General features: G+C 38.1%; 1 protein-coding gene across 1 annotated transcript in view; it reads right to left on the bottom strand.

The window, feature by feature from the left end:
* Positions 1-8,865: 8,865 nt before the first annotated feature.
* The window catches only part of VAV3 (vav guanine nucleotide exchange factor 3), a 309,997-nt gene continuing 295,148 nt past the window's right edge, over positions 8,866-23,714 (bottom strand). Inside the window, 2 exon segments of the mRNA XM_036768194.1 lie at positions 8,866-10,266; positions 13,174-13,325. Of these exon segments, the coding sequence (XP_036624089.1) occupies positions 10,225-10,266; positions 13,174-13,325 (194 nt within the window). The 3' untranslated portion in view covers positions 8,866-10,224.

The following is a 23,714-nucleotide window of genomic DNA, read 5'->3' as shown; positions in this document are numbered from 1 at the left end:
CGCTATTACAGAGAGATGCTACTAGCTGGGGGAGAGGGGGAGAGAATCAGGATAGGCATCATATAGAAACTGGCACTTGATCTCAGCTTTGAAGGAAACTAGAGATTCTTAGAGGCAGCCTAGAACAGGGAGTATATTGCAGGCATGTAATACATACAGCCAGTGCAAAGACCAGAGAAGGAAGATGAAATGTCTTGTGTGAGGAAGCTAAGAAAGTGAAGTTCGCTTAATGGCAGAGGGCACAGAGGGGAATCATGGGTAATAAGCCTGGAAAGGTATATTGAGGTCAGGTTAGGAAGGGTTTTAAATGCAGGTACCAAATATACCTAATATCAAAAATACCTAGTTATCAATAGGGAATCACCAGAGTTTATTGAGCAGGGGAATGAAATTGTCAGACCTTGTTTTTAGGAAAAGTCTAGAGACGTTTTGGATTTACCCAGTCATCTCCTCAGTTAATGTTCTGACATACTCAAGGAAAAATCAAGCAAAAAACCTTCTTACCTCAGCTTTGTTGAGTTTCAGTTGAAGTCATTTACCAAAGCCTAAATCCATAGAAATCTTTAATCATAAGATTGTAAATGTATAATAGTAAATATAACAAAATACCCAGAAGGAGGATTTCCCAAAGCCTGAATGTCTTCCCTAGACTAGGCAACCATTCTCTTTTGGCAGATAAGACAAAACCCAGAGATTTATATAAACACAGTTCAGTTGCTCACACTCAACCCCTTCCACCTCCTGCTTCAGAAAGAGATGATGTTCCTACCTGAGGCTACAGGTTAGAGGCTCCTGACTGTATCCTGTTACCACTGCCCCTAACAATAGATCACTACCCATTTGGGAGAAGCCTCTTGCTGCTCCCTAGGTCAGCTAGCAGGTTTTCAGAATTCCTCTACCTCCCTACCCCATGCCTGGCCTCATTCCTGAAGGTTCATGACCTCACCATGAGCAGAAAATAGCTAAAGAGCCATGAACAGGTTGGCTTATTCCTCCCACCCACTCTTCTATTTCTTTTCTTTCCTTATCAGTAAGATATGTAGGGTTCAAGTAAATCATGAGATTATGGATTTAGAACTGGAATAAGTCTTAAAGACTGTCTAGTTAGAAGATCTTCTTTTTACAGGTGAGGAAATTAAGGCATAGAAAAGTGAAATTATTTAGCCAGAGTCACCTAATTCATCTTCTACAGAGGCAGAATTTGAGCTGGGATTATTGGGTAGTTTTGTTTTGGGGTCTTTTGCCTTTCTTTGTATCTCCAGTGCTTAACAGAATGCCTGGCACATAGTAGGCACTTATATATGCTTTTTGACTTGATTCTCATACTAAATCTAATGCTCTTTTCAGGGAGCCATGCTGATTCCAGACCTTGACAATTCCTCCCAGCTCCAAGTCTGTGGTCTTTTGATCCCAAGTTTTCAAGGTCCTACTTCACACTTGGCTTCTCCCAAGAGGCTCCCAAGACAGGTTATCAGTCTGCAGGCTCACTCTATACTCACTCTACCCTAGCTTCTTCCTCCTATTTTCAAGGCCATAGGCTGGTGCCCATCTAAGCAACCCTCTATTCATATAGGATGGTAGGATAGACAAAATCCCAAAGTAAGCCAAAGGGGACCTCGTAGTGGTTTGATTCTATCCTGTGTCTCATTCCTGCTAATAATGAGATCATTGTTTTAGAGCAAAAATAACCATAGCAGTCATCTATATCTACTCCAATCCTGTCATTTTATAGGTGAAAAAACAGGTCCACAGAGGTAAAATAATGTCAAAGCATTCTCTCTCTGTCTCTGTCTCTCTCTCTTCCCTTTCTTTCTTTTTCTGTCCTCTTTCCTTCTTTCCCTTCCTCTCTTCTTCCCTCACTCCCTCTGTTTTTTTCTTTCCATTTCTTCCTCCTCCCCCCCTCTCTCTGTCTCATTCCCCCTCTTCTCCTTCTTTAAGTTTCCTCTCTTCCTACTTTCTTTTCTTTCTGTCTCTGTCTCTTTTTGTCTTTCTGTCTCTGTCTTTCTGTGTCTCTCTCTCACTTGCTCTCTCTCTCTCTCTCTCTCTCTCTCTCTCCTCTCCTCTCCTCCCACTCCAACCAATTCCAGCATCTTTTCCATGACAATGTCCTATATCCCCAATTATCAAATTTGCCAATGACATGAAGTCAGAAGGGAATATTCAAGGTGACTAAATCAGAAAATATTCCCAGAACATTTTATTGGGACCTCTTTTATCCCTACTTGTATTATACTTATCTATGTTCAGTAGACTGTAGGCTCCCTTAGGGTAGAGACTTCATCAATTTTTATCTCTGTATCATCAGTGCCTAACACATTGCCTTGTACTGAATAAATACTTAATGACTACTAAATATGGAATGAATCCATCAACATGGAAAGGACAATATATTTTTTTATGCACATGAACTAAACTTCCATAGGGAAAAATGTACTATACTATACATACATATACATTTATACAGGTATATGTGTGTATGAATATATAAAGTTGATCCAAAATCCTTATACTCTTTTTCTGAGGAAGCACCAAAATATCTTGGCAGACTAGAAAATTGGGCTGAATCTAAAATAATATTCAATAGACATAAATATAAAGTCTTACACTTGGATTAAAAAAAAATAATTTCACAAATAAAGGACAGAAGAAACATGGTTAGGCAGCAGTTTTCTGTACTTCCTCTGTCTATGGCCATTCCTTCCTCTTCTTTGTCTGGTCAATGCCCACGATCCATACCCACTCATCATGAGTTTTCTCCAGGGTTGTAAAGTCCTTGGCCTCCTCTCCCCTCTCCCTCCTCCTTCCTTTTCTTTCTCCCCTCTCACTGTCTAGAGTACTCCAATGTCCTATTTGCTCATTACGAGCCAGCAGCGTGGTACAGCAGGCAGAAAAACTAATGGGTTCATAGGCTGACTTAAAAGAGGCATAACCTCTAGGAATCAAGTGATGGTTCCTCTGTGCTTTGCCCTGGTCCGACTATACCTGGAATATTATGCTTAGTTCTGGGGGCCACAATTTAAAGATGACAATAGGCTTGAAAGTGTTCAGAAGAGGGCCACCAGAAGGATATTGACCCCATGCCATATAAGAATGGATTTAATGAACTGGGGATATTCAGTGTTTAGCCAAGGGGTGGGGAACCTGTGGCCTTGAGGCCACATGTGGCCCTCTAGGTCCTCAAGTGCAGCCCTTTGACTGAATCCAAACTTCCTGTGGAGGCCACATGTGGCCTCGAGGGCTCAGGTTCCCAATCCCTGGTTTAGCCTAAAAAAAGAAAACCTAATTTTCTTCAAGTATTTGAAGAACCTGTCCTACAGGACAAAATAAGAAGCTGTAGGTGGAATTCACAAGGAGGGCAATTTAGGTTTGAGGTCAAGAAAAACATTCTTAATAATTTGAGCTGTCCAAAAGTGGAGAGTTATAACCCAAGAAGTGGTAGGTTCCCCTCCCTAGAAGTCTTCAAGCAGAAGCCAGATAACTAGCTGGAACTGAGGGTAAACAACTTCTCTCTTGCCCTATTTTTGGAGTAAATTGTTTGGGTCTCAGGCCACATCATCCCTGGATTTTCCCCAAGGGGAGGAGGTTACTTATTCTCCTTCCCTGCCCCACCACCATCAATACCTATAGTGACTGTATGTGAAATTCATTGACAACATGTACTTGCTTAGATGAATTGGAAGCAGAACCTCAAGATCATGGCTTGCTTTTTACTCTGTGTCTTCCTTTGAGCAGAGCTGACCCACCAAAAGAAGGTATGGCAAAGGCACTGACTTATCTTCACACCACGTTCAGTGGATGTGCCTTTTTACATTATCAGAGGAAATCTTTTGAGGTATGGTTGGGACTAAATAGTCATTGAGGTTCCTTGTAACTAGAAAATGATAGGAAAAATCTAAAAAGACAAGTGAAGAAATATATAGTCCAGCTCCCACTGGAGAAAATTTGTTTTTGTTTTTGTTTTCCAGAAGGCAGAATATTCAGATCACCAAAGAAAACTTGCAGGATCCTCCTAATCAGATTCTTGGGTCATTATTTAGTTGTTGCAAAATTTAGAGGTCATTGATACGTGCTAAAAACATATACTGTATAAACTACACAACCCAGTCAAATTCCCACCTGTCCCAGGACTAACCTTCTGTAATCTTGCTTAGAATACAATCCTACTCAAAGGGGCAGACTACTCCAGGCACTCCAAAATGCCAGCAACAGAGCTAGATTATAAATTACATGTGCAAGGTGCTCTTGGTAGGAGGAGAGCATCTGCCAATAGTAGCTCATGCCCATATCTGTAGTCAGTGGGTGGTGTATGATGCCTGTGAAATATAGTGCTCTGGAAGCAAAGGTCTTGGGATTGCAGCAGAACAGATCAATTCTCAGGCAATTAATTTTATGATGGGTTTTGCATCATGACAACAGCCAGTGAGTGCCTAACCAATCAATCCTCCATACCCTGCCTTCCCACTCATACTAGTTCCAATAACACCCACACACGAACAAGTGTTAATCTTCATTTACTGGGAGGGACTAACTGATTATTTTTTCCTTTGAATGTCCTGAAAACTGGCAGAGTCAAAATTCGGAGAACAAAAGAACACCTAATTTGTTGAAACCTAAAGGGCATCAGGAACATGCATGACTGGAAAAGAAGGTGAGCTGCAGATGTAATGAGAGCAAGAGACTACAGAGGACTAGCTTGAGCGTAGCCCTGGTACACATGAAATATTAAAAGACTTCTAACTCCAAATCCAGTGTTCACTCCGCTAACCCATAACTGCACAAAGTCTATGTGAAAATGAGCTTACAACTGTTAAAACCAAACGAGAATTTCATGAATAGATCCCAAAAGTCTTAGTGCTATCTGAAGCTTGAAATTGCACTAAGACTTCTGGGACACAAAATCCAGATTATATTTTGGGAAAGAATATGGAGTACTGACATTTGGTCAGCTATATTGGATCTTTTATGAGTTTGAATTTTATAAGAGATAAATTTGATGCCAATTAATAATAGTTGATATTCATATAATGCTTTAAGGTTTACAAAACTCTTTGTTGTATATTTTCTCATTTGATCCTCAGAACCACCCTATGGAGTATTATTGAGTATTATTATTCTAACCTCCTGGATAAGTAAACTGAGACTATTGGGAAGACTTTATTGGAAAGAATGGGCTTATGGAGACTATCACATTAGATGAGTCCAGGATAATGATGAATATTAAATACATGCACCTCCTTGAGAATAAACAAAGTGGAATACTGTCCCTCTTTTAGAAATTCTGTGAATTCAACTGTATTTTTTATCACATGGTCTAGTAATTTATTATTTTCTGATGCTAAGGCTATTCAAATGATGAAAAATATTTAAAGACTTTTAGTTTCCATGAAAGGAAATACAATCTGTTTTAGTTTACTGCGAGGTATTTTAATTCTGAAGAAATTTTTCATCTTCCATTTTTAAGACTATTATTAGATACTCAAAAGAGTTGAGCTTAATTATTTGCATAGTAAACAAGTAGATGAAGAACATCTATTGTCCATATCGGTTGAGACTATAGAACTTTCCCATCAGTATATCTAGATATCTGTGTACATATATAAAATAGATATTATATATATGTATATATACATACATATTCTATATGTGTATATATACCCAGTGCATATATGTATATATGTACACACATATCTGGAATGTCTTTGAGGAATTTTGTGATTCTTTCAAGGACCCTAAGTTTCTCCTTGAAAAAAACCATCTCTTTTTTTAACACTAACACTATACTAGGGATATTGTATGACCATGAGTCAATGAAATAACACAATTTCTTAAGATATAAAATTGAAATTGTCCAAAAGGAAATGGGGACATGCGCATTGGGTCAGGAACGGGCTGCAACACAACTGAATCAAGGGATCGTGCAAAAGAAATTACTTGAAAGATATCACTGGAACAATGTACGACCATAAACAAATACAAAAGAAACATCTAGGTTGGTCAATGAATGAAAGGGATTCAGAGCCACTGTGCTCTATCAATGATAGCCAGGCAATGTTAAGACTAGAGAAAATTCCCCAGCATGTTGGGTGGATCCCCTGTGGCAGATTTGTGGTAGAACACACCAAGAATCCCAGAGGATGGAATGACAATAGGATGGGATCTATATGATCATAACAAGTACACATATCGAGTTGATCATATATCTAACAATTTAGCACAATCTAACATAATTTAACACAAGATCTGTTACTCAGGCCCCCCTAAAAAGTAGGATCTCTTCTTTTTTTTGTTTTTTTTGGAGTGGGGAAGGCGAGGAAATTGGGGTTAAGTGACTTGCCCAAGGTCACAACAGTTAGTAAATGTATCAAGTGTCTGAGGCCAGATGTAACTCCAGGGCCAGTGCTCCACTCATGGCACCACCTAGATGATCTCTTCTTTATCAGTTCAATTTGCTCATTTCAGTTGGTTGCTTCATACTTGCCAGGCAATTTGCAAAGTTACTTTTTAAAGCATATATCCTCCTGAAAATATTCTCTGCTTTATTAAAAAGGGGCAGCGAAGGTCGAGAATATGTGACACGGCATATAAGTTGGGAATTCCACCAGTTTGATTTTGGTTGTTTGGGATCCTATCTTTTATCAAGTATTTCCCACCTAGAAAATTGGATAACACTCAGGGATGTACTCCCCCCACTGCCCCCACCGCAACTACCATGACTATGGTTAGCAGAGAAACTTTTTACTTTACAGACTATTTCATCTTATTCCAGACACATACATACCTACCTTCTTTTTATTTTGACACATGTGGCATGTTGTTCCTGGCTGATAAACATGCTACAGTACTGAGAAGGAAACGTGGTTAAAATCAGGGCCTTAGGCCAAATTACTTCTCTAAGATATAGCATGCCATAATGGATAGAGGACTTGACATGGAGTAAGAAAAATATGGGTTTGAAAACTGCCTAAACACTTATTAGCTGTGTGACGCACTGACAATGGACTGAATCATGCTGGGCCTGAATTTTCTCATCTGTAAAAGAGAGTTAACACCTGTGATATTTGCCAAACAAGGCTACTGAGGGTCTCAAATGAGGCAGCTTTCCCAGTTAAAGTCCTACACAAATTTCCATTATTTAAATTAGTATAATGCATGGTGAGGTGTATAGTACTGAATATATAACTGGGAATACCTGGGTTCAAATCCTGTCTTGACATTTATCGGCTGTGTGACAGTGGGCCAGCCACTTAAACTGAGTACTTTAGGTAATTCTCTAGGCCTTACTTAATGTCATAGGTGAGTTGGGGATAATAGAAATAGTAATAATAGTAACAGTAGTATTGTTAGTAGCAGTACTAGGAGGAGGAGTTATAATAGTGTTTACACAGTGCTTTAAGGGTTTGCAAAGCATTACAGAAATATTTTATCTTCATGGGATTCATCCCTAACCTGGGAGACAGATGAATAAACTAAGGCAGAGAAGTTAAGTGACTTGGCCAGGGTCACACAGCTAGTAAGTATCTAAGGCAGGATATGGACTCAGGCCTTCCTGACTCCAAGTCCAATTCTCTATCCAGGGCACCACCTGAACTGATGGAAAGCCCCCGTACTGACAGTATTCCCACACTGATGAAATCAGAGTTCCTTCTTATTTCTTCAATTGTTATTGCCAACTTTTAGAAGTTTAGGAAGGACCTTTCAGGCCCCCACCCATCCAATGGAAAGGCAGTTAAAACTGAGGACAATTAACTTAATACAAGTTGTAACTACTTTATTGTATTGACATATTTACAAAATATTACAAACTTTTAGCACTACTGATGAGATTCAAGGTGTGACAGCAAGAGCTGCATCCAGGCGAGACAAAGCACAGGGGAAGCAGTGACTGGTGACTCCATAGCCTTGAGTTATGTCTTTGGTATTAGAAATGCACATGAATATGCAGCATTTAACTTTTCCAATACAGGGCATTCAACACACAAAAAAGGATGCAACCAGTATCTTACAAAAAAGGGGGTCCTAAGCATGGCTTTAATACCCCCATCTGCTGGGCAAGTTTCCACACCAACAAAATGAAAGAAGAAGAGCAGAGGCTGGTTTAAGGAAGTGGGTCAACTTGCCCAAAAAAGCCCGTGCTAAGACAGGGGACCCATGTGTTATGTTGCTCCCTCTACCACAATGCTCTGCTGAGAGTGAAACGAAAGACACACCATTGACCCATGGTGGTGGATGATGCTACGTCAGGCATCATAGAACATGGTCTAAGAAAACATCCTGCCAGGTAACTTTACTGTACAAATCATTTTACAAAATACACTCTAGTGCTCATGTCCACATTGACAAATACACAAACTGGTGCCATCACACAGTATTTTTTTTAACACAATCACAGTTTACATAATTCTGAGGTAAACTTCCTGAATCTATGCTATATGAGAAACTTCTAATCCACAAGAATCTCCACCCAGATCAATGCATCTCCTTCACTGTGCACAGGGTTTTCCTACATGTAACTATGTGGAAGTACATCATGACTGCTTCATTTCAGAGGTGATCTCAATTTTCTTTTCTGAATGCTCTCAATTATATTTAGCTAAAGCTAAAATATCTACATTCTTTGCAAGAAGCAAATACTTTCAAAATGTGCATGATGTGGTCTTCTTTATCCAAATATCAAGAGATAGGTAGAATCTGGTAACAAGAGTATGTGTGTATGTGTGTGTATATGGATACACACACATACACATATATACACATATATATGTATATGTGTATGTATACATGTGTATATACTAACAGACACATATGTTTGTATATACACATGTGTGTGCATGTGTATATATGCACATAGGTATATATACACACATATATAAATATATGTATGTATGAACTAATGATGGTATCCCAGCACCAGAGAATAATCATTTCTATTTCCATTTCAGACGAGGTGCAATGAAACCAATAAGCAGACTGTTCTGCCAATCATTTAATATCATTTAGGTGCCACTGTGTGACAGAAAATGGCCCATAAATTGGAAGACAACTGGGAGAAGCCTTGAGTCCCACAGTGATAGGCTATCCCTGGAAAACCTTGGGTGGGTCTTTGTCTAGCCTTGAAATTCAGAGACATGAATGGGAATGAAAGCCACAGTTATGTTGTCCTTCTAGAAACTAAAACAGACGGGTTTGTGCTATTGGCAATCCTTCCGTCTTTTGAATTAGAAGTAGCTGTAGGAGCAATGTAGTCTATGCCCCGGATTTGGGGGAGGGGAAGAGAAAGGGAGGGAGGAAAAAAATGTCCTGTAGGTGGTGTTTGTCAAGAAGTGACATATTTATCAATATAGCCCTTGATCTGGCTCATGTAAACACAGACACTGTGATCATCTGGCAAGCAGCCACCTGAGGGATGCTGAGCCAAGTTTTCCTCAGAAACTTCAGTACAAAGTTGCCACGACCACCTTACAAAACTGCAAATAGTTTTCTGGATTTAGTAATAAGGTTCTCTTTTTTTAAAAAAATTCAGTTTTCAAAAACAATCACTTGCCAAGGCAAGGAATAAAAAGACATCAGTTCAAACATCTCAAACTCTACACAGAGTGGATAGAAAACTTAGAAGTTTTCACTTGTATTTCTGCCAGGAAGATTTGGAGGACAAAAATGTGTGTGATGGAGTAAGTAGCCTCACTTGATATTTTGAGACAAGTGACACTAAACCTTTCCCATAAGTGGCCTGTATGACAGAACTCTCATTTCTCTTTGTGCTATGATAGGTAAAAGCCTCTAGTTCTTTGTACCATCAAAGATTTCAATGACTAGGGAAGGGAAGAGGGGTGTGATGAGACAGGAAGGGGGAGAAGTAAAGGTGCATTAAACATTTACTAATGACTAGCATTGACAGTGGCCTATGAAAGGAAGTGAAAGGAAACATAAAGAAATGTATTTGCTGAGTTCTTCTGGGAAGAGAAGGTTTTGGCTTTTCACTGGTCCCTGATGATGACAGACTGGCAGGTTGTTTCTTGCCCAGCTCTCGGCAAGCCATTAATCTGTCAGTACGAGCATCTTTAGAAATCCCAACATTAAGACTGGAGAAGACAGGAGGAGGAAGGATGTTGATTAGCCAGAAATGCAGCTTTTCAAATACTTCAATCAGTTCATAATGCTTTGTGGATTTTTGTTCATCGCTTGTCCCTGAAATTTCTGGTCCAGACTGCAAAATTGGGATTGAAGTCATTCATCCTCTTCCACATATGTTGATGGAAACCAGCCCACCTGCAAAGAAAAGCAGCCCAGAGTAACAAAGGGACTTTATATTTGGCTCTGCTTACTTGGCATTTCAAAGTTCTCTGCATACATTGTGGTATTGCATGGCCATGACACCTTAATTAAGCCGTATTTCTATCCCCACTTGGTAGTTGGAAAGTTTGGGATGGCTAAAGCTGACTGCCAAATACAGGCAAGGGTAGAGATAAAGGAAAAAGCAGTTAAGGAGTTTTCTCTTCCATAAACATGGAGGCAATGTATAAAGGAACAAACAATGATATGGTAGCGGCACAGAAAATCATTTCTATTTCCATTACAGAATAGGTCTGAGCAAAGTAACAAGGAAACTAGTCTTGATGTATTCTTCCCCTTGGGGAACTGACCTGGAGATTGGCAATGCTAATAAAACCTTCACAAAGGGCAGTTGGGTATAAAGTTTATATTTTCTCTGGACCTGTGAGGCAATACGGTATAACAGATAGGAGGCCAGCCTCAGAGTTATACAGACCTGGGTTCCACTCCTGCCTCTGACATATAGTATCACCAAAAGTGAGTTACTAAACATCTCAGAGCCCCAGGCCACTCTAAAACAATAAGGGAGTTTCCACACCAGAAATTCTCATACTGATGAAACCACAGGCCAGACTAATGTTCATGTGAAAATAAAATGATCCATTTGAAGGTTTGAGGGGAGAAAAATGTTGGGAAGGGACAATGAATCCCACTAAGAAAGAAAACAATAGGCATTCCAATAATGTAGCCTAGAATTACTGCCTGTCTCACTACCAGAGAGTGTAGAAGCATAACATCATAGATTTAGAGCCAGGAGAGACCTGAGAGATCATCTAGTCCAGTGTTTCTTAAGCTGTGGGTCATTACCCCATATGGGCTGGTGAAAAATGTGCCAACAGCAAAAAGTTTCTGAACATTCAATGACCAAAAATTAATTACAAATCAAATGTGTAATGAATCCAAGGTGTTTCTGGCAGCCACTTCACTGCAAGCCTTGGTTCTGAACACAAAGCAGGCTAACTTTGCACTGCACGTGCCCTCAGGCCACGTAATGACAAGGAAGCACTGCCAAAACCCTTAAGGGGTTGCTACTGGAAAAAAGATTAAGAAGTCCTGAATTCTAGTTCACTCCTCTTCCCTTGATTTACAGTTGAAAAAAATCGAGTGACTTGCTTAATAAAAAGATGAGTAGGGATTAGAATCCATGTCCTCTGGCTCTAAATACAGTGTTCCTTCCATTATACCTTGTTATGGTAAAAGATTTTTTTTCTTCATCCTTTCCTTCATACCTCTGTTTTTTTTCTCACTTTGTCTCCCTTCCTTCCTTCCTATCTTCCTTTCTTTGTCTTTCCTTCTTCCTTTATTTTTTTATCTTCCTTTCTTCTTTCTTCCTCTCTCTCTCTCGCTGTCTCTGTCTCTCTCTCTCTCCTCTCTCTCTCTCTTTCTCTCTCTCTCTCTTTCTTTCCCCATCTCATTCAGGCTGGAAGTACAACAACCATTCATGACCTATAATCCCACTGCCGGACACCATGGAATATTTAACCTGCCCTGTTTCTGACCAAGGTCAATCTACTCTTCCTTTGGCAACCTACCAGCTTCCTACTGCCAGGAGTCACCATATTGGTTCCAGACTTAATGCACCCACCCAATTGGCTTTTGCCCCACTATGGCAAAGAACTCCTTTGCCCAAGAGATCAGCCTTCCGTGCTCCACCATACTCAGCTACTATAGTCAATTTCAGCTTTATATTTCCCTTCTTATTCTAGCTTCCTGGGTCTGGCAGTTGACAAAAAGGGAGAACTACAGGTAGTGACAGGTATTTTCAGAAGTCACTCAAAGTTAAGTAGCAATAAAATCTCAGTTATCTTTATCAGCAGAAATGGCTGAGTCACCAATTAGTGCAGAATTAATTATACCTGGCCCTTTGGCAGAGGTGGAGTTGAAGAGCCCAGGGCTATAATAGTTCAGCTCCCTGTTGGCAGGAATTATGTTGGGAAAGTCTAGCCATAAAATCATTAAATGATTGGACTTGTCCACAGGACTTTTAGTGCCCTAGATTGTGCATCATTTATTTCTATGACCAGTTAAATTGTGAACACCTTTCCCAAATCCAAACAGCTAGAAAACTTGCAAATTATACACTTTATTTTGATCAGAAAGAGAGAAATGACAAGAAACATGGCTTGGTCAACAATTTACTCATCAAAATATTGTCTGAGTTTTTTACTGGACCATGATAGATTCATCTCAAACTCTAACTCCTCTTTAAACTTTCTGTGATCCCTGATAATAAATTTGTAAGCTCCTCAAAGACAGTTACTGTTTTCCTTATCTTTACATCTCTCCAAGTGTCAAGTAGATTTGCTTTGTATATAGTAAGTGCTTAATAATTGGTGTTTAAGTGGATGAACAATGAATGAATTATTTTCATAATGAGGGCCTTGATCACTGCAAGATGCAGAAGTGCTTTCTGATTTATCTAAGAAATAGTAAATTATGATGAGTAAAGATTTGGTATTATGCATATAATTTTTAAAATTGATAAATAAATATGAAGAAAACTTGGGTTCAGGATAGACCTCTGACACACATTGGCTGCGTGACCTTGGGCAAGTCATTTAATATCTCAGTGCTATAGGCATTTCTAAGACTATAAGTTTCCAAAAAACTGCCTACCAGCATTGGTACAGAGTTTTCTTACTTGGGAATTCCTAATCCCAGCAAAATAAAAACATAAAATTCTCATCCCCATTCCTATTATATAGAATCAACCAGACTGCTTCATTTACCAGCCATTTTCGATAAATAAATTTATTATGTTTATAATGATACTATAACATAAAAATCAAATTCCTGTTGCCATAACAGTGAAGCCTATAAGTGAGATAAAGTCAATGGACTCACCCTTCCATTTGCTTCTCCCCTCCACCAGCCATTTACACTCATTTTTGTGTAAATTTTCACCACATCGCCTTTGGACAAAGACAGCTCTCTCATGTCTCTTGCACAAAAGTCGTATCGTGCAATAGCTATGCCCAAAACTTTGGGGCTCAACACTGCAGAAAATACAGAAATTCAATATTAGCCGGCCCCTAGCAAACCAGTGGTCCCAGTGAAGACAAATATTATAATTACAATTAAAATATGGGCCTTTCACCAAAAATTACTGATCAGAATACAAAAACTTGGAATCAAGATTAGGGTTTCAACCGGCTTCAGGTCTGAGTCCTAGAAAATTAAAATAGTAACATGGAATTGCCTTTGTCTGAAAGATCCGAAGTATTCCAGTGCAATGCATTCTAATATATTATAGCAATAGATGTTTTCAAATAAATACCAGTTTTATGTATAATATATGCATATAAACAGACATATGTAAGTATACATAATACATGCATATATGTATATAATTTTAAATGATGTGATTTATTAGGAATCATTAAGAATCTGAAGTCATTTGAGCTTTGATTTCTGCTGGAGGTAAATGAATCCATTTCCTATCAGAAAGCATCCAATGAAAATGGCTTTCAACTAACACTAGAACTAAGTGTCTCCTTTGACGATAGTCAATGTCTTGAAGTGCTGCTATTTGAATATTATTTTTGCTGCTTCCTCTTTGAAAGCATTTTGGAATATGTTCAGTCTGTGTTCTACCAATAATATGACTTCTACTAGAAAGTTTTGAAACTGACCTCGTACAGAAAAAAAAATACACAGGAGACTCCTAAAGGGTTTCTTTATCCCAAATTGATGCCTCAGACAATGAGGTCTTCTCATACTAATAAGACATACTAACGGATACATGGAAGCAAGACATCATTTCTGACATTTCAGTACATCTAAAGTTATATTTGGGGTGATGATGAGGGGAAAGGATGGACCTAAAATAATTCCTTTTTTCTATTTGTCCTTCTTCATAAAAAAGAAACCTATTTTCAGCTACCCAAGTCTGTCTGTATAGGGAGCTTGATAATTTCTAATAATTTCTTTACCTGCTACTTTCTAGCATTATATAGGGCCTCCAATTACACTCAGAGCAATTCTCAGAACTGTTCCCCTTAAGTTGGTGGGATTTTATAACCCCAAATTGGATTAAAAAAATAACAACTCCGGTTTAAGACAAAGATACAAATGGGAAAAGTCACAGGTCGATATTTCTAAGGTTTCCCTTCCCCAGACAGTAACAATTATGCTTTATGCAACAATGGAGAAATTCTCTTACATCATTACTCTGAAAGAGAATACATACACACACACACACACACACACACATATATATATGTATATATGTGTGTGTGTGTGTGTGTGTACATTTTATATATATGCATATATATGTTATTTTCTTTTACTGCATCACTTATACACAGCCATAATGGCATTCATGTTGTAATCTGTCATACATTATTGGTGCACTGCTCTTGGGCCACAGTAGAATTCTGAAGAAAAATAGTCACCCATTAGCTCAATGTGTGACCTTTGACAGGTCACTGAACATCTCAGAAATTCAGTTTTGTCACCTGTAAAATGAATGAGTTGGCCCAGATGATCTCTAAGGTCTCATTCTAAATAACTGTGATGCTCTGGGGTACCGTGCTTGACTTAACAAGGTGGGGGATGGAAAATATTTTATCTATATATAAATGTACTTGCCTAGATGTCACCTAAGCTACCATTCAGTACTCTGGTCATACCATAAATCAAAGCTATAACTTGCCTTGTGTCATTTTATTATCTGCAGAAATGATGTACAACATCCATTCTTTCCATGAAACATGGAATAACTTGACTCAAATGATAGGAGACAAAGATGTTAATAATGATTGAGGCTCTGCATGCATTTTTTTTCATGGTTGAACAGAAATATTAAATTTAGAAATGAAAATCATTATCCTAAGGATATCATATTTACATACTGTCCCCAAACAAATCGACTATTTCTCAACTTCCCAACCTTTATACCTTCAGACCACCTCCCCTTCTAAAACCACCTCCCCCAACCCAATGATCACATAGATATAAATTAGAAATGTCATACTGGAGAAAATAATATTTTAAAAAACAGAAGAGTAAAATGTCATGACAAAATTCTTTATGCCAAAAAGAACATGTATGGTTATAACAAAACTCTAGAGACTGGACATACAAAGATGTATCCTTATGAGTTGCTGTGCATGGAAACCAAAATATTTTGTTGTGAAACAAAAGCAAATTGAGAAGAAATATAAAAGTGGTAAAGCAGTACCTGACCAGAAAGGAGTGGAAGAAGGGGGGACAAAGCTGTAGTCTGGAGGAGGAGTTACAAAAGAAAACCCACAGAACAAAGAAGGGGCTTAGAGGGAAAAAAGAAAGAAAAAGAGAGAAGCAAAATAACATTTAAGTATTGTCAGAATATCTTAATAATGCTATTTAAATTATCTTCAAAACAAGGAAACACACATTTCAGGGCACCTGAAAACAAAATGAACCATTGCAAGTTCTTATAGACTGCTGTGATCTCATCACCTCTTTCTCCACTGATCATTGAAAATCACCACTTTCAAAATATCAACTAGGTCAAATATTTGTATTTACATTTTGTAGGAAATTAACATAGGGATTCAAAGTCCCCCATCAGTATACACACCCACATCCAATTCCACATAAATACACATACATATACCATTTTAGTTCATTTTTTTAAATCCCACATCTCTGGGGGAACTCTACCCTTGATGTGGGCTGATTATACAATTCTGATTAATATCAATAAACATGACATTTGTACATGATTCCCTAATACATAGTGATAGCAGTCTTTGAGCTTCTGATGTTAGCAGAAAAGAATTCCATTTCACACTAATGGGAAAAAGGAAGAATGGAGGGAGATAGATAAATAGATAGGTAGGTAGATAGATAGAGAGGTGTGTGTGTGTTTGTGCATATGTATATGTATATCTGTGTATGCATGTGTGTTCTGTGTGTATATACATGTATGGATGGATGGATGGATGTGTATCCCACCCATTCTGCTCACCCCCTGGAAACTGTCCCATGGCCTGCATTGAGGTTGGTCCATATCAAGTTTTCCTCTTCTCTTGACTTATTCAATGAAAAGAGGAAAATTACCAAGATGCTTTCACTATCCAACCAATACACTTTTACTATCCAATCATCTTATACATTCCACCATCATTTTCAACTGAAAACATATTATGGTTAATATTGTAATAACATTCACTAGTAGCCCCATGACAACATTTAAACTGAAAGGAGAAGGTAGTAGAAAAGGGCTCCTTTGCCCTGAGGTTCCATGTTAGCGGGGAAGAATGGACAGAAGGAACACCTCTCCAGTGTTCACCTGGGGCTGAAAATGTTGGCAAGACAGCTCAGTGACAATAAAGAGGTCATCTTTCAGGCTGCTGTTGGGCTTGGGGGAACCTGGGACACTGTTCAGAGTTGCCACTCACAGGGCTACAATAGTAAGTCGTTGGGAATAATTTGCTGGAAATGTCTAGAAAGTAAATCACACGGTAGTTGACTGGCTGGAAGAAGAGTCAACGAGTATTTTACTATTCCTGAAACCTTCTAGACCTTGGAAATGTTATAGGCCTCAGATACCGCGAATTGTTTCTCATAAGGTCAGCTGATTTGCTCATTCTTTTAATTTCCTCTCTCTACATAGGGCTTAATTTGAAATACTTTCTTATTAATTAATTCCCAAGAAACAGCAAGATACAGTAGAAAAAGCATTGAGTTTGGATTCAGGTAAGATCTCGGTTTAAATCTTACCCCAGACACTTGCTAATAAAGTGATCTTGGGAAAATAATCCCTCTGAAACTCAGTTTCCTCGATTATAACTCCCAGGAATTGTGTGTAATGAAACTACTTCATAAAGTGCTAGAGAAACGGTAGCTATTGTCATCGTAGGCCCCAGGCTTCTTTTTCTATTTCATATGATCACAAGAGATTTTGATTACAAGATAGACTTACAGCTGGAAGGAAGCCTAGAGGTCATCTACTCCAATCTCCTCATTTTACAGGAGAAGTTCAGAGAAGTCAAGCAACTTGCCTGGGATCACACAGCTAGTATCAGGGATAGATTTTAATGCAGATCTTCCAAAACCCCCACACTATGTTTTTTTCCAATGTGCTATGTTATATATATATATATATATATATATATATATATAGATAGATATAGATATAGATATAGATATAGATATAGATATAGATATAGATACAGATATAGATACAGATAGATATATAGATAGATATAGATATAGATATAGATATATTTTTTAAATTAGAGCTAAGTGTCATAGTGGGTAGAGCGCTGAACTGGAAATCAGTAAGTCCTCAATTCAAATCCAACCTCAGCACTTACTAGCTGTATAACCCTCAGCAAGTCACAAAATCTCTCTGCCTAAAATTCTTCATATGTAGGATGGGGATAATAATAGCACCTTCCTTCCTTCCCAGGACTGTTATAAGGATAAAATGAACTAATATTAACAAAATATTTTACAAATATTAAAGTCTCATATAAATGCAAGTTATTATAATTACTATTTTATCATTATTATTATTAATCCTGCACTAAATTCTGATGCCTCATCACAGTGTATCCATGACATTGGAGTCTCAAAGACTATTCAGGAAGGTGTCGGGAGGGCGATCAGTCTTTGAACAACTGATTTCTGCTCCCCACTCAATTGATGTGGTCACAGAAAATAATGAAATTGAACAAGGTGTTAAACTAACGGTTAATGATACTCCATTCTGTGTTATCCTGCGACCAAACATGAACAAGGTCTTAGATCAAATTGGAAGGGAAGCCAAGGATTGATTGGCTGACTGAAAACTGGCCGTGCCCCACTGGAGACCCTTAGATAGCCAAGTCTTCTGGCCCTGGAATGAGTTCAAAGAAGTCCAGGCCACGATACCAGTCCTGCCAAGCCTTCTAAACATAGTATTCTTAATGTGGAGCTGATGAGTATTGGTCCAGCTGCTTGTATCCCTAGCATCTAATGATCAGCTTAGCTAATTTCAGAAAGGCCCATCAGCAGTTTCAGCCAAAGGGTTATAGGTTTTTTTCAGTGACAGAAGTCTTAGAGGAGTTATGAACTTTGTTGATGGAAAACAGTGTTGTCATTGTTCTGTTGTTTCAGTCATGTCTGACTCTTCATGACCCCATTTGGGGTTTTCTTGGCAAAGATACTAAAGTGACTGACCATTTCTTTCCTCGGTTCATTTTACAGATGAGGAAACTGGGGCAAAGAGGATCTCAAAGCTAGTAAGTGTCTAAGCGCAGATTTGAACTCTGGAAGAGGAGTCTTCTTGACTCCAGGCCCAGTATTCTATCTACTGCACCATCTAACTGTCCTTGGAAAGGAGTGTTCACAGTTGGAATAAATCAACATTCATTAAAATATTTTCATTTATATTAAATTATCAGTAATCTTATTGCTAGAGTGTAAACTCCATAAGACTCATACTAATATCTTATTAAATCTTTACATCTCCTCTTACTACTTAGGAGCACCTTTGCACATAGTAAGAGCTTAATAAATATGCATTGAATTGAATTATTAGAATCATTTTTTGGACAGTGGCACATGCTATTACTACCTTTTTTAAACTATCTATTATCATGAAGCATAAGTAATTTTAATTACACTGACACCAAGATATATCTACTTCCAGACAGATGCTGTCTCTTTTTTAATGAGAAAATGGCACATATCTAACTTTTTAACTGACAGAAAAGTTGGCACTTAGGTTGACACCAGACATCTGTGAGAGGCAGAATTGTGAAGCCCTCATGCCACACATGACTTTTGGCTGCTATTTTGAATTTTCTCCTTGAGCTGCTTTCCAAACTTCTATCTTTTAGTGTATCCCTGGGAATTTTTCATCCACAGAGTAATAAAAAGACTATATTTCCCCCAAGTTCCTAATGACGACTATTTAAGTCAAGAGCCTAAAGTGTAACAAGAGATAACTAAAATTGTCTCAGGGGAAGAGGAATAAGGAGCCAGTGAAAACACAATTAAATGTGATTTAGATGATCTTAAAAACAGGCAGATATATTCAAGCAGATGACCTTTCTTGGTTCGGAAAATCTTTTACTAATTTGTTTAATAATTTGATAGAAGATATGAACTGATAGCTCCAAATAAATAATTCTAGTATTCTACCTCCTGGTACTCAGAATTGCAGCTGGGTTTCTACAGATAACTTTTTCCAGTCTTTGACCCTTTGCTCTCCTTTCTCTATTTCATTTCCTACTGTGAACTGATCCTGTCTCACAATTTCAATAAATCATCTCTGCTTGATCCTTTTATTAAAAGTCTTATTGATGTGTTTTGTTTTATATTACAAACATTCACAGATTACTCCCATTTTCTTAGAGGTCTCTTGTAACAAAGAAAAACTAATAATATAGTGACCTCATCTGAAAGTGCCTACAACATTCCACATCTGTAGCACACACCCCCCCAACTTTCTATATTTTAAATGAACTAAAGTCTATTTCTTTTCATTCCCATTCCCCACTCCATTAGAAAAAAGAAAAGAAAAGAAAAACAAAATTCTTGTAATAAATGTGCATAGTCAAGCAAAAGAAATTCTCTCAATGGCTTTATATACACACACATACACATATATGTATGTATGTATATATACATATGTGTACTTATATATACCCACAAATGTGCATATTTCCCATTCTGCATTCTAATCAAGAAAATTTAAAAAGAAATTAATAAAATTATTTGATTCTCAAAGTCCATCAAGAATACTGATTGAAATCTATGTTAATTATTCTTTCTGGATGGACACACAACCAAATGAAGAACAAAGAAAATATACCTTAAGCACTATCACAAGTTAAACAGCAATTACTTCAAACTACAACTGCATAAAAATCTCAACTCTGATCTCAAGTTCTCTAACGGCCTTCAGGACATTGCCCTTTGGGCATCCTGCTCTCACTTCATTTAATGTTCCCAAAAACCTAACTGGCCATCATCTGTCCTCCATGGGAACTTCATCATTTTTGTTAGTGATGCTACCTTCTGCTCCCTCAGTCTCTCATCTTTGAGTCTTTCCTCTACTTCATTTCACTACATCCAATGAGTTCATTAACTCTTTACAATTCTTCCTTTAAAATGTTTCTCCAATTTGTCCCTTTGCCCACTCTAATCTTTCCACTAATACAATCGTCCATAACCTAACCACTTTAGGCTTAAGCTGTTGAAACTACCTCTTAACTGTTTCCCCAACTCCAGTCTCTTTCCTCTTCCAGTCTTTCCTACATCCTCATCATTTGATAACTGTCACCTACAAAATAAAAGCCAAATTTCAATTTTAAAATTCAATGTCCTTGATAATCTGATCCCATTCTGATCTCCATCTCTGGAGGAAGAAAGTCATTAATCTCACTTTCATGGTTCCCCATCTAGGGAAGAAACAACATGAAAGTATGGTAGTAGCATAGAAAGTGTGCTAATTTTGGAGTCAGATGACCTGAGCTTGAATCTTTGGTTCAAGACTAGCTATGTGGTCTTGGGAAAGTCACTTTCCATCTCTAAGGCTCCAATTGCTCATGTGGGCTGCAATAAAAGGCCTTAGAGAGCCCTTCCTACTTCTCTCCCTCTCTCGTTTTCTTTACTGATATTTGAGGCAACGGCTATTATTGCTGGGTTACCACTAACTACTGGAGACTGAATCTCTAGATGGGAATTTTTGCTAATATGGCGTATCAAGTTAAAATCACTATGTAATATTTCAAAATTCTCCAACTCAAACTTTCTGTCTCAAAGTAGTACTAAAAATAGTTTAGCTATATAATAATACTGATGACAGGATAGAGGGGAATGAATACATGAGTGTTAGTGGAAAATACAGAATGGAGAAACAACAGACAATCTGTTCAGGGCACTTGCTTTTTCTTTTCCCTCTTGAGCTACCCATCTGGACATGCTATTCTAGCAACCTCATAAGCCTTATGGACAATTCGAAAAATATTCTAGATTAGTTACAGATGCCAAAATTAATATGCCAGGGCTCATATTTCTTCTTATCTTCCCTTCCCCTGCTCTCTGCTATATTTCCTCTCAAGATATTTTCACAGGAATATGGCCTTTCTGAACTTTCTCTAGGTGCTCCTAAACTCCTTTTCTACTTATCCCTCAGAAAGCAGAGATGGGCTAGTCTGACAATACAGTCTTAAGTTGAAACCAGATTTTTTTTTTGCCCTTAGCCCAATCAGCAACTGAGCTTAGATACTAATCTGTTAGGGTATATAGTTTACACTTTCTCTAATTAATGTCTGGTTCCCAAGTAGGAATCTGGTGTTTTAATGGGTTTCCACCAGTGTTGATTCTCCTGGTATCAGGGCTATGTGTCTTTCCCCTCTTGAAACTTTTGTATATTCTTATGTTTGCAAATGTATGCACAGGTCTCCCTGTCCACCCCCACCCCTAATGTGAGTAAGTTTCTTGAGGACAAAGATTTTCATTTTTCTTTTTGTATTCCCAATACCTAACACAGAGCCTTGTATACGCTGGGCACTTAATAAAAGCTTGGTGAATTCTCATTGGTCCCTGATTCTCCTATGACCCTTCTCCATCTCTGGGACCTCCCAAGATTTAGGTCACTCCACAGGAAACCAAGAAAATCCCCTGGACCTCCTAAAATAACATGTGTGCCTGGGATCATGTCCTTTGAAACGCTGTGTTCACTGACCAGCATATTTTAGGCTCTCATTAACTATTAATCAATATCCTCTCATGTATTATCATCATCCATATATCTGACACAGTTCTTCCATTATGATGAACCTTGAAAATAATCATTAATCTTCAAGGAGTCTTCTGAGTAGAATCTACTTAGGAACAAGCTGCTCAAATAACTAACAGGGCCAATCTATCAAAAAAGATCAGATACTTTAAAAAAATGCAGGCATTAGGATTGTGGGTATGAAGGCTCCTAATGCTTTCTATTTTTCCTAAGGTTGGAGAATCCCTCCCCTACCCTGCTGAAAGCAGCTTTCAGCTTGCCTTCCTCTTCTCTTCTCCCCTAGGGACCTTTAATAGGAATAGTGGAACTAATATTACATCTGACCTAGGAGTCCAATGTACAGCTTCCTGGTAGGGAAGGCTGCTCATGAAGTTTGGATGGACATTCCACAAAGAGGTGGAAATCTAGGCAAGTATGTTAAAGTCACTGTGTTCTTCTACAGCAAAATAATCTGAGTCACCAGTCATTGTAATATAATAAAGTAATCCTCATTTTCTAGATGGAACTTCATTCTTGTGGAGCTCCCCTCTGTTTCAATGATGATGATGATGATGACAGAGTGGCAGAAAAGTGACATAGGGACCTACAAATGATAGTTTTTAGACTGGCAACAATTTGACTAAACGTCAGGTCCTTGTCCAACAACCAGTGGGGGGATATATTGCTAGAGGATGTCAATCTTGACATCCTCGCTATAAACAAAATCAGAAGAGAGAAAGAAATTGTAGCTGAATAGAAAGATGGCTCATAATCCCCTATAATGATTTAATTAGAAAAATATTCTCCTACTAATAATATGTGCACAAAAATATGTGCAATGACTATACAATATATTTTGTCTTGATAACATAATGGAGAGCTAACCTCAGAACCAGGAAGATCTGGTCTACCTTTGACCCATAACGGCCGTATGATTCTAGGCCAGTGATTTCATCTGTCAGAGCCCTAGGTAATGTCAGACTATATGTTGTGCAGAAGGTTTTCATTTGTATTGGTGGATGGAATTCCCTTTACTGGCAGCTTCCAAGGGCAAGAAAATCACAGGTCCAGCCTCTATGTTACAAATGTATATGCAGAACATAAAAAAATATAACTATGTGACATAATTTGGATGGAAGATTAATATGTTAGCTATACTTTTTCAGTACTTTAAAGATGTCTCATGTTCTCATCATGGTGTATTCTTTGCACTAATGCCCCTCTATGACTTTCTATATGTTCTTCAATAGTTGCCATTGTTGAAAAAAAATAGTTTGTAAACCTACAGACAACTTGGTGATGAGTCTCTCTTCAAACTTAGAATTTGTTCTTGGACAATAGATGTATAAGCCTATCACTAGGTTCCTACCTAGTGCCTAGGAGACAGCTAGGTGGTTGGGTAGATTGAGAAATGGGTCTGAAGTCAGGAAGACCCAAGTTCAAAAATCTGGCCTCTGATACTTACTAGGTAGGGTACTCCACTTAACTCTGTGTTTGCCTTAATTTTATCCGCTGTAAAATGAGGTTGTTTTGAGGACCAAATAGGATAATTTTTGTAAAGTACTTAGCTCAGTGGCCGGCATATAATAGGTGCTTAATAAATGCCCCATCAGATCCCATATCCTACCACACATACATGCCTGAATCCTTGCTAGTTTAGTAGGACCTGGAATAATTTGTCTCC

This window comes from Trichosurus vulpecula, chromosome 7 (assembly GCF_011100635.1).
Source record: "Trichosurus vulpecula isolate mTriVul1 chromosome 7, mTriVul1.pri, whole genome shotgun sequence".
NCBI lineage: Eukaryota > Metazoa > Chordata > Mammalia > Diprotodontia > Phalangeridae > Trichosurus > Trichosurus vulpecula.
The sequence above is the reverse complement of the archived record's forward strand: the minus strand, read 5'-3'. Positions and strand labels throughout refer to the sequence as shown.